The 12508-nt window shown below is 45.2% G+C and overlaps 1 protein-coding gene across 1 annotated transcript in view; it reads left to right on the forward strand.

The window, feature by feature from the left end:
* The first annotated feature begins 9327 nt into the window (after positions 1-9327).
* Dynlrb1 (dynein light chain roadblock-type 1) overlaps positions 9328-12508 on the forward strand; it is an 18627-nt gene continuing 15446 nt past the window's right edge. Inside the window, exon 1 of the mRNA XM_031372401.1 lies at positions 9328-9457. Within this exon, the coding sequence (XP_031228261.1) occupies positions 9455-9457 (3 nt within the window). The 5' untranslated portion in view covers positions 9328-9454. The remainder of the gene's footprint in view (positions 9458-12508) is intronic.

A 12508-nucleotide genomic window follows, 5' to 3' on the forward strand; every position in this document is an offset into this window, starting at 1 on the left:
GGCTTTCTGCCCTATATTTTTAAAATACAGAAGTTATATTTGAAGTAGTTCTGGCCCTAGTTCTATAGGGCTTGGCTATTTAATATTTTTATGGAAGAAATGTTTAGTTCTGGAAAAGGTAAATGCTTGTATATATTTTTGCAGCCCTGGAGTCTCAGCTCCATTTCTTCCTTTAATTTAATTGATCACATGTATATGTCTTCCCTGCTGTGTTAGAGAAACGGGGGCTGGATATCCCAAGAATCAGAGAGTATATAAGATAATGCACCTAAACAGCAGACATATTTACCAAATGCTCTCAAATTTTGGTCCAAAATGAGTATTTGGGAATAGATTTATTGTGAATGTTTAATTAGCGATTTTCCTTAAATCTGGACTAAGTTGCTTTTAAGACCTTTTTCTCTGTAAGCATCATCAATGCTAATCAACCTGTTAAGTTTTTTTTTTTTTTTCTTACTGCATGTTACATTGAAATAAAAACAGAGTAAAATGAGCATTTGCCTTTTCTTCTGCTCTTTTGGTGGGTTCCACAAGGGTCAAGACGGAAGAGCTCGGGGCTCTCATCCAGTGGAGTAATAGCACCAACAGTTGTGAACTCCTTCGGCTTTCTACCATCTTCATGTGCAGCATGCAGTTTCCTAAGACTTACAGTAACTGTTAAAATTGAGGTGCTGAGTCCTCACCCAGGGATTGGCTTGTCTACCCACAGAGCTCTCTCCCAGCCCTCTCTGCCATGTTTTACTTATCTGCTTAAATTACCTGACATGTTATCAGGGTAACATTTTTGCCTGTTTGGGATCTAAATTTCCTTAAGGTTCACTACTTCTGTGCAGTTCTGTTGGTATTTCCAGCCACCACCAACCCTTTCTGTTTTTCCTTTAGACTTTCAAATGTCTGTCTATATGTGTTTTCATTGTCAGCCAGGGAGTGGGACACTGTCTGTCCCTATGCTGGCCTGACCTCCCTTTGCTCTCTCAGACTATGATTTAAAATGCTCAGGTAACAACACATCACAGGGAGTCAGGAGCTTATAAGACTGTTTACAATTAAAGTTTTTTAGTCCTTCATTTCGCATAGTTTTCTGTTGTTTTGTTTGTTTGTTTGTTTGTTTGTTTGTTTTTTAGGAAAATGGTGTACATCACTTGTATGTGGCATCTTTTAGAGTGGCTTATCAAAAGTCTGTCTGGGCTGTGAGGTTGTAGAAAACTGCAGAGCTGCTGCTCGGGTGCAGCTGGGTGAGGGATAACTGCCTTTCTGATACAACAAAAACTGACCTGAAATGTTAGACTGGGGAGACGGTTCGTTTAGTCAGTAAAGTGCTTGCCACACAAGCATTGTGACACACATAACAGCCTAGTACAGTGTCTGGCCAGCACCGGCAGAGATAGCAGATTTCTGAAGCTCTCTGGCCAGGGGCAGCATAGCTCACTAGGTAAGCTCCAAATTCAGTGAGATCCTGTCTCAGAGACAAAACCCACCTGCTGCTGAGTTCCAGTAGATGGTCTCACTCAAGTCTACATAGGAGGCTCAGATTCAGTCCATGACAGTGGGGTGAGAACTAGAGCCAGGAGCACTGGAGAAGGTGGGAGGGGATTTGGATGAAAGGGTAAGTGTAACCACAAAGACCACCAGGAGTCTAACTCGTATGCAAAAGCAAACAGTCTTTATTCAAGCTCGAGCCATGGATAGTGTGGAAGGGGCTGAGCTGGTGTCAGCCTTCACAGTGTAAGCTGGGTAAGGGGCCTTCCAACTTGGCAGTTACATGATTGGGGGACATTTCAGAAAGTATACGTTGCATGAAAATTTTAGCTAGCATCATAAACTTTGCTACATATATTTAATTGTGGTTAATTTGATTAATTTGCCCTGGACATAACACTGGGCATTTCCCATTAGCAAATGTGGAGTGGCAGTTACTTGGGGGTGGGGGGAGTATCTTCATTCCTGGAATAAGCTGTGGTTTTTCTAGTTACCAAGTTCAAACTGAGAACAAGCTGGATATAAGTTGGAGTTTGAACACAAAACAGAATTAGTTAGATGGGCCCTTCATTCCCTCACTTCACAAGTACCTAGGCCCAATCATGGGACTTCAGTAGTTACCATGGCCTCAAGGTTTAATAATTGATAATGAGACCTAAGTACTATAAGTTGGACTATATTGACTTGGTCTTTGAAAAAGTTAACTGCCTGTTCTGCAGTCTCTTCCTTAATTTGGCCATGTTTTCTCTGGCAACTCCTGTGTAGTCTGCATATGCACACTGTTCTTCTCATAGGGCCACATGAATCCCTCCTTGTAGGAGGAATAAGTCTAAGCCTCTGCGATTCTACAAAGCCACTTGAGCTAGGGAAGAGGTTGATTTATCGGATCTTTGGACAGCTCCATCAATGGCCTCTCACAAGGAGCAGTAGTATGCATCTTGTAATATCAGAGCAGTGACCCCTAGTCCTATAGCTCCTGTGACGCCAATGCCTAGGAGGGTTGGCAAAATGATAGAAAGCTGTGAGGAGTTCCCTCTTAAACCTGCTATAAGGACTTGGAGTGAGGAGGTTGAGAGCCATTTCTCAGGAATAGTAAGTTACCCTAGGGACCAGTTTGAGTAGGACTTAGAACTCAGAGGAGGCATTAAGAGCCTCCATGGGGAGCTAGAGAGAAGGCTCAGTGGTTAAGAGCACTGACTGCTCTTCCAGAGGTCCTGAGTTCAATTCCCAGCAACCACACGGTGGCTCATAACCATCTGTAATGAGATCTGATGCCCTCTTCTGGTGTGTCTGAAGATAGCTACAGTGTAATACATCTTTTAAAAGAAAGAAAGAAAGAAAGAAAAGAGCCTCCATGTAGATGCATGGGGTTAGACCTGTTGAGAGCCTCCATGTAGATGCATGGGGTTAGACCTGTTGAGAGCCTCCATGTAGATGCATGGGATTAGACCTGTTGAACAAGCCCACCAGGCATCTTCTGGCAGGACTAAATAATAACCGTTGAACGGTCTGGACACAAAGGGGACAGTACCACTGGGGTACTTGGTGACCTATGCATAGCCCTTGCCCCTTAACTGATTATAAAGTAGTGCAGCTAGGCAGCAGTGGCTGACTTATGCAGATCTGGTAACTGAGACATTATAAGCAATTCCACCATGGGGCGGGGCTTAGCATTTAGGCATAGCCAGCAACCAGAAGTTCATTCACTATGGGTAACATTCATAAATATCTTCTGGCAAGTTGAGGAGGTTTGGATCTTCATTGATCTGATTCCCTGATGCTTGGGCATCTGGACTGGGACCTGATATAAGAGGAAAATGTGTGGGGTTTGGTGGAGCCAATATTGGATTGGGTCCCAGACCAAATGAAGTGGACTGGAACACTTATCTATTTAATTTTAAAGTAAAAAGCACACCCGCGTCATCCACGCACATGTGCACCTTGGTATAAATCCTTTGTCCCCAAGTCTTCCCTGCCTCCCAATCTGTAGTTTCCTTTCTTCAGTAAAGCAAACAAGTATTGGATTACATATAGGGTCTGTCCCATACCCCATTATGAAAATATATTTCATCACAAGAAAGGCCCCCGGGTTTTCAACCTACCATTATGAGGTTATCTCGAATTGGGGGCATCCACCAAAGGTGTTCTGTGCTTACACAGTCCCAAGACATACAAAAATATCCCTTGGCACCCCCACACTTGTCTCTCCAAGTTTTTATCTTGTTCTTATGGCCTGGACAAACATAAAAATTTGTGCTTATGGATAAAGCTGTCTACCCTGCCATTCTGAATTAATGATTTGAGACTGAAGGTAAGATCGGAGAACCAAGTGCCAAAGGGAGCTGTCTTATTGACTGGGTGAGAATGTTCCAGTGAATGCATCACTTAAGACTCAAATTCCAAGGTCAATGTGGGCTGGTATCTGGAAGGGTGCTTCCCAGGGTGGAAGAAGCTAGAACAAGAAACAATCATAGGAACACTGAAGCTTGAGTTTTAGATGGTTGTCCCTGTCCTTGTACACTCACCACTTGGGCGTGACATCCTCCAGATCTGGATGAGGGTTGGCTAGGCAAGTGTGGCTCTGATGAATTCAAGTAGCAATCCTGCCAGCTTTGAGAGCCATGGGAGTAGTTGGCACAACTGTATATGGTCCTTTCCAATGTGTTTCCAGGGATTGTCTTTGATATCACTTGGTAAATACCCAATCAGAAGTCTGGGAGTTATGCAGGGTAGGTGGGGGAGCAGCCTCATAGATTGCCTTTAGCTAGCTCCTTCTGCATGTGAGCAAGAGTCTTGGGAAAATCAAGAATATGTTTACTAGCAAACTCAGTTAATACTTCTGATTTCAGATTAGGAATTATGGGAGGGGGCGTCCTATACATGCTCTCAAAGGGGGTTAGGCCCAAGGTGTAAAGTGTGTTCCTGAGCCTATAGAGGGTAAAAGGGAGAAGAGCCACCCAGTCTCCGCCATTTGCTAAGAGTCTCTTTTAGAGTTCTATTCATCCTCTCTACCTGTCCTGAGCTTGGGCCTATAAGCACAATGCAATTTCCAACCCACCCCTATGGCCTTGGCCATTCCCTGGGTACCTGAGCCATGAAGGCCGGCCCATTATCAGAGCTCAGCATGACAGGTATACCATACCTGGGAAGGATATCTTCCATTATCTTCTTGATCGCTGTCTAAGCAGTTTCATGTTTAGTAGGGAAGGCCTCAGTCCCGTATTTGCCTGGTTTGACCCTAGTGAAGTCCTAGCAGGCATCTAGTTTGATGCCTCTCTGTTGGGAGCCCTTTTCTTTGGGCTGACTGCCCATGTTGGTAAGCTTGCAGGTAAGGCACTTGGAGGTAGTTTGTTCTAGCCAAGAACTTAGATGAATAATTTTTACATTTGCATGTCAAATGGGTTCTGTTCTCCTTGTACCCAAGTGGGTCATCTGATGAATGTGCTGGAGCAGGTCCCACATGAGGGTGTCAAGCAAGATTAGCTTACAGACGCGTCATGCCCTAACCTCTGGGCTTGTGAGACATAGGTAATTTATTTCTGATATAAGCAATATCTTCCTTAGAATATAGGAGGATCTGGCAACTGAAAGGCCAGAGTTGGCAAGGGATTAGGGGTGGCGGCCTTTGCTGCTGCATCTGCCCTCTAATTGCCTTTTGATGGCCAGGGCAATGTACATTTACCAACTTCTTGGGTAGCTAGAGGATTTGCATTAAGTCTTTGTGAGAACCAAATGTTTGGCTCCTGTATCTACTAAGAATTTGATGAGTTTCTTCTGCACTTTAATGGTTACTCTAGGTTCAGGAAGAACCTAGTCACTTACTTCCTCTATTTCCATCACTTTTGCTTGACCCTCCTCTGTTATTCGGGGCTGGGAGCGTCTTGGTCCTTGATCCAATATCCCATCTCTTTATAGTATTCACAATAATTCTTTTGGAGTCAGGGCTTGCAGGCCAGCAGTAAGGGTAGGCTTCTTTCTTTTATCTCTTGCCAGAAACCACAATTGTCACTATTTCTCTAGCTTCAGAGTTGGCTGTTGCTGCCAGTAGAATTTTAGTCAAATTTCAAGTCTGCTGGGCCCTTTGTAACTTACGCTTATGTCTGACATGGCTTGGTTGACAAAAGCCATCATCACTTCGGCCAACCTATTCTCTGGCACTTCCGAGTTTAGTGATGTGTAGGTCTGGAATGCTGTCATGTTCTTTCTAGAAAGCCTGCAGGGAACTGACTCCCTATCTTCCTGTCTAACATCTCTCATTTTAGTCAAAACTTGGTTGGACTGTGAGAAACCGCCAGGAGACCAGCCATTAGAGTCTGGCGCTAGAGCCTCTCCTTACCTACAGCCCTCCCTCTCTTCTGTGGTAAAGAAAACCTGCAGTAGTTGTGGGCAGTCATCCTAAGTATGTTGATGGGTGAAAATCACAGAATCTAAAAGGTTCATGAAAGCCCCTTGCCTTTCGGAAAAAGAGGGGCTTTGCATCTTCCAGTTGTCTAAGTCACCTCATGAAAAAAGCATAGGTCAGTTCCCCTGGTCATCTGGAGGCCCCGTGGTCCTAAGGGAGAGGGCCACAGTAGTATCTGGTGCCTTTTGTTTGGTCTGCTCCCTGGCTGTTCTATCCCTAGTACATGGTGGACTAATTGAGGGTACCCCTCCTTAGGCCAATCTGCTTGGAAGGTTGGCTACACTGACCTGCAGGAAGTCATTAGTCTGCCCTTTCTTCTGGCCCTAAATCTCTAGCCCTATAATTTTTAAAGTCTCTGAATTTGTGTAGGAAAACAGGAGAGTCGTTCGAGTGTGTGCCCTTGTTCTAAGTTCAAACACACGAAGATGGTAAGCCAGACAAGACACAAATGACAGCCAAAAATATACAGTAATGCTAATGCTGATGGTATGGAAAGCTGAGTGTGATGAAGTGGGCATGACCCATGGTGTCTCTCAGAGGAACTAGGGGAATCCAATCCCCTACTGATGGGTCAGGAAAGAGGACAAAAGGATGGTTGTGGTTTCCTTTAAAACTGAACCAGCAGAAGGAAATTTCAGGAAGTGAGTTTTTTAATATGCTGGTCTGACAGCAACCGGTAGACAGAGACTGTAGCCCCTACTAGGCCTTCATTGTTAAAGTAGAGTGTCTCAGTCCCTTGTCAGTTCCTGTTCAGCAAAGAGTGGCTTTAGGCAGGAGGGCTTCCTTAGAACATCAGGGAAATCTGTAGGTCACTTAACCGTCATGATTTTATTTTTCCTCATTAAGTCAGACCTGTTCTCTTTGTCTTCCCTCATATAGCACAGCGTCTCCACAGGCACAGCATCCCCAGGCTAGCAACAGTGGATGTGCCAGACGTGGGTCACTATGCTAAATTCTCTTTCTGGCTATTCACAGAGAAGCACGGTTACCTAAAGAAAAACAGCTCAAAATATTTTAATAATATGTACAGAATTAAACAGAGTTCAAGTGAGAATCCAAGATTTTTTTCTTACTCCAAACCCCTTTTATACTATATTGCTACTATAAATGGAAGCCCTTCCCACAGACAACTCAGTCTTACTGTCTATTCAAATAATTCTCCATAACTTAATCCTCATCCCAGAGCTGCCCCATCCTGCATCCTTGTCTAGAGGTGATGGTCCTTACCCTAACTAATCCCTGGATGTTTAGGGGTCCATTCACACTAGCACTTCTACCCTTATTTGGAATGAAGACCTAGAGGTGAGGGACATTATACATTTTTTCCAGTGTTCAGTAACCATTTCTTTGTTTGCAATATATTTTTAAGTGGTTTTCCTGAATAGCCCTGGCACTTGCTCTGTAGTTGAAGCTGGCCTCCAGAGCAGAGATCTACCTGCTTTTGCCTCCCTAAAATTGTACATGTTACACCCAACTTCCAGTCTCAGTCTTGCGCACACCACACTCAACATACAATCTTTTTTTTTTTTTATGAGTGGTTTGCCTCTGTGAGTGTATGTATACCACATGTGTGCCTGGTGCTCAGGTCATTGAAAAAGACCACTATGGGGCTGGTGAGATGGCTCAGCGGGGAAGAGCACTGACTGCTCTTCGGAAGGTCATGAGTTCAAATCCCAGCAACCACATGGTGGCTCACAACCACCCATAATGAGATCTGACGCCCTCATCTGGTGTGTCTAAAGACAGCTACAGTGTACTTACATATAATAAATAAATAAATCTTTAAAAAATTAAAAAAAAAAAAAAAGACCACTATGTGTGTTCTGGAAACTGAACTCAGGTCCTCAGTAAGAGTACCAAATGCTCTTAACCAGCAGCCCTCCCTCCTTTGAGATAAGTCTTTGTAATCCAGGCTGTCCTGAAACTGTAAAAATTAGGCTGCTATCAAACTCACAGAAATCCTGAAGGCTGGTGTTAAAGTCATGTACCACCACTAATGGCCCTTTTAAAAAGCTATTTTAAGGAAATTTTAGAGTTGTCTGCACTTTTTAAATCTAGCTTTCTCCAGTATTACCCCAGCTGATCTAGTACAGTTATTGAAACGAACAAATTTGTAGATAGCACCTTAATTACATTCCCTACTCAGAGGCCACATTTCCCTACCAATATTCTAATTTGTGACAGTTTATTATCTTTCTTGACCTGGAGATTTTGTTTTGTTGGGAGTTGGTCATGTTTCTGCTTTGGAGACAAGCATTCATCTGTCAAGCCCAAGCTGGCCTAGAACCTGCTATCCTGCTTCAGCCGCCCAAGCACTGAGATTACAGCTGTGTGCCAAGCAGACCTGATTAACTTTGAGATCCCCCCTTACCCCAGTATGCCATTTTGGAGAGAGTGCTGCTGTTCAGTGCCATAGAGCAGTGGTTCTCAACATGTGGGTCGTGACCCCTTTGGGGTTACATATCAGATATCCTGAATATCAGATATTTACATTACAACTCATAACAGTAACAAAATTATTAAGTAGCTGTGAAATATTGTATGGTTAGGGGTCACCACAACTTGAGGAACTGAATTAAAAGGACAGAGTATTAGGAAGGTTGAAGACCATCTTAGAGAATATCCCTCAATATGGGTTTAATCTTCTTAAGATTGGATATTTTTGGCAAATACCAGAGAGGCCATACTCCCTTAGCGCATCATACTGGGTGCACAGGGCATCAATACAGATACCGTAATCCTTGGTCTGATTGACGCCTGCTGCATTCTTGATGCAAACCCCATGCACTGAACTCTTCCCCACTGAAGAAAACATACTTGTCATGACTCTCTGGAGGTAGATTGGTTTCAGCAAGTCCCACTGCAGGAAGAAACGTTTGTGAAGAAAGTGGGGGTACCAATCGCATAGTGAGGCTAAATGAGGTAAGGTATGCGGCTTTTCCAGTGACAAAAGGCTCGTTACATGCCAGTGCTTTAAGGTAGGTTTTCTACTAGAAACCCGGACATTTTTCACAACCTGCAAGAGTACACAATGAGCAGAGGACAAGACAGATCTCTGGGAAAATTAATCCTCTAAAGAGGTGAGAAAATGGCAGGGGAGAGAAGCAAGGAAGTTTCTCCCAAGAAACACAGGCCTACGCAGGAGTTCGTGACCCCAGATCTTGCATGCTCAGGGCAGCCTTGACTAATTCATCTCAGAGCTTGCTCCTAAGATGCCCAACGTCGGGGCTGCCCCTGCCCTCGGGTAATTTAGGTTCCTTCTCTCGGCCTCAACCTGGGCCAAAGGGAGTTCAGCAACAGCTGGCCTCAGCCCAGGGACCTTGGTTAAACACGGAAAACAGTCGCCAGGACTTGATTCTCCCTCTCAGCTGGAGAGCGAATTCTCCCCAGGACTTCTTTCCTTCCCAAAGGGGAGAGTCCTTCCGTCGCTGACTCACGTCAGCCCGCCCCATCACTGCTGGCTCCTGATAGGCTGTCCGATCTGTCCGTCTCCACAAAGGACTGTGCGCAGGCTCGGCAGGGCGGGGACCTCGGCTGAGTGTTGGCGATTCGGAGCTGCTGGAGCTGTCCAAGATGGTGAGTGTCCACCCGAGGCGGCGGTAGTGGGCTCCGGCCGCCCGACGTGGCCATCCCCCGGCAGGGGTTCTAGTCGCTGGGCGTCGCCCTGCGGGGCCCGGGGATGCGATCCCTTAGTCCCAGCCGAGGCGGAGCGACCGGAAGCTGGTGTGTGAGGGGCCGCCCCGGAGGCCCGCCCTCCGGCTCCTTTACAGTTCCGCACTTTAGGCAGTGTTGGGAGAGCCCGGCTGGACTGCAACGTTTCCTGAAGTCCGGCGTGAGGCAGGCACCGTAGGCGTAGGCGCTGTACGTGCTTTGCCTTTTCTCCTCCGCTCTGTGAAGTAGCTATGGCCATTAGCGCCGTCTTCACACTTAGAATCCAAAGACAGTCGTCCCTGGGATTCGAACTCTGCAGGCTTGACTGCCGCCTGTGGGCTCAGTTTGTTGGCGTTGGGGTCAGGAACCGGCGGGGTCCACCCGGGGATCCCAAAATCTCTGCCTACCTCATCATGGTGGTGCTTTCAACCCTCACAAGTGTACAGAATTTAAAAGGCCTTTTCCGTCGTTAAGCCAAACCTCAGAATCTCATTTACAATGGCGCACGCTTGAAATGCCAGCATTGGGAAGGCTAGAGCGGAAGGATTTGCAGTTGGAGAGCAGCTTGGGATATAAAACGCCCAAATTTGTGTGTGTGTGTGTGTGTGTGTTTTGTTTTTTGTTTTGGTCAGTGTCGCAAAGCAAAAACTTGAAACTTTTTTTAGTTGTTAAATATTTTATGTAGATAAGTAATGTATTGCCTGTATGTATTGTAAGTGTTCCTGGGCATTCCTCCGCAGTCCAGGAACTACACAGCTAAGGGGAGAAGGTGTCGCGGTGGAAGGGCATCCTGAGACACGGGGCCAGGAAGCACACAGCTCTGAGAGGAAGTCTCCTCCACAGAGGTGTTGCAGGGAGGGTATCCCCAGCAGAGCTGAGTTGTTCAGGAGCCCCATTGCAGGGACAAATGCAGGGCGTGGAGGGATGAATCTTGGGGTGGCTGTCTCTGCTCCGGGGAGCGGGCAGCAGGAAGCTAAACAAATATTTCTTAGGGGGGCAGAGCTTCCTAGGGCAGAGATTTCCAGAGTGAGAATTGTTGGGATTTGGAGTCCTGAGCTTGGGGAGCTCTGGGATTGGTGGATTTTTTCACCCCTTTTTTCTTCACCAGGACCATGAGGCAGCTTTGGCTGAGGTGCCGTCATTGCTGAGCTGTTTGGGGAGGCCAGAGAGGAGATGCCAACAACTCAAGGGGCACCTCATGATGGCCGAGGCAACTCATGGTGGCAACTCAGCCACCACTGAGGACAGCGCCTGTGAGGGCTACAGGCTGAGGCAGGAAAAGAGCTGCAGCATGTTGCTTAGGGACTACAAGTATATGTAGGATCAAACTGATGATTGTAAGCTACCATATAGGTACTGGGAGTCAGATCCACTCCTGTGGAAGAACATCCAATGCTTTTAATTACTAAGCCATCTTTTCAGCCCTAGAAAGCTATAAATAAAAACAACTGAGAAAGAAACAGAATGGCCTCACCTAGATGATGGTTATCAACCTGTGGGTCTCAACCCTCACAGGGATCACATATCAGATATTTACAGTTATGAAGTAACAATGAAATAATGTTGTGGCTGGGGTCACTACAACATGGGGACTGTATTAAAGGGTGGCAGATTGGGAGGGTTAAGGACCGCTGACCTAAAGGCAACTCCGTAGGTACATTGCATATAGTGTTCTTTTTTTTTTTTTTAAGATTTATTTTATTTACACTATAGCTGTACAGATGGCCGTGAGCTATCATGTGTGTGGCTTCTGGGAATTGAACTCAAGACCTCTGCCAGCCCCGCTTGCTCCTGCCCTGCTCACTCAGACATAATTCATTGTAGATGTCTTCAGACGCACCAGAAGAGGGCGTCAGATCTTATTACAGGTGGTTGTGAGTCACCATGTGGTTGCTGGGATCCGAACTCAGGAACTTCTGAAGAGCAATCAGTGCTCTTACCCGCTGAGCCAGCGAGCCAGCCAGTATATGGTGTTCTTACTCTGTTTTTGTTGTGGCCAGCACCGCCTGTTCAATTGGGGTCCTGTGTTTTTCACAGTATCACAAAGAATGTCTACATCATCAAAAACATTATTTCGAATCTATGCAATGTTATTTTTCACAACACTTACCTGTAAAAAAATTTTAATAGGAAACTGGAGAGATTGGCTCAGCCTTTGAGAGAATTTGTTGTTCTTACAGAAGACTCAGGTTCAATTCCCAGCACTCACATGTTTGCTCACAACCATTTATAACTCCACTTCTAGATGATACCTCTGACTTCTGCAAGCTCTTGCATGGACATACTGCACATATAAAGTAAATATATCAATACATTTAAAAAAATTTAAATAACATATTCAGAGTTTTAAGAAATACAAAAGGATCTAAGTGAAAAATATCTCTCTCATCCATCTCTAATCCTAGCTTCAGTCTCCTTCAGGTTTGAGAGTGTGTGTGTGTCTGTGTCTGCATCTATGTGTCTATGTGTCTATGTATATGTCTGTCTATGTCTATGTGTGACTGTATTTGTGAAACTCCCTCTGTAGACTAGGGAGTTCTTATTTATTTATTTATTTATTTATTTATTTAATGTATGTGAGTACACTGTAGCTATCTTCAGACACACCAGAAGAGCACATCAGATTCCATTTTAAATGGTTGTGAGCCACTATGTGGTTGCTGAGAGTTGAACTTGTGACCTCTGGAAGAGCAGTCAGTGCTCTTAACCGCTGAGCCATCTCTCAGCCCCCAGGAAGTTCTTTATATACCAGAATGTGTATATATATCTGAAAGTTCCTCTGTAGGCCAGGCTGGCCTAGAATTCACAAAGATCTGCCTGCCTCTGCCTCCCAGGTGCTGGGATTAAAAGGTGTGTTCCAGACAGCACCCCCAGGAGTAATTTGTGTGTGTGCTCTGTTTTCTCATACATGGTAGATTTTTTTTTTTTTCTAGACAGGATTTCTCTGTCTACCCCTAGCTGTCCTGGAACTCACTC

Source organism: Mastomys coucha, unplaced genomic scaffold (assembly GCF_008632895.1).
Source record: "Mastomys coucha isolate ucsf_1 unplaced genomic scaffold, UCSF_Mcou_1 pScaffold15, whole genome shotgun sequence".
NCBI lineage: Eukaryota > Metazoa > Chordata > Mammalia > Rodentia > Muridae > Mastomys > Mastomys coucha.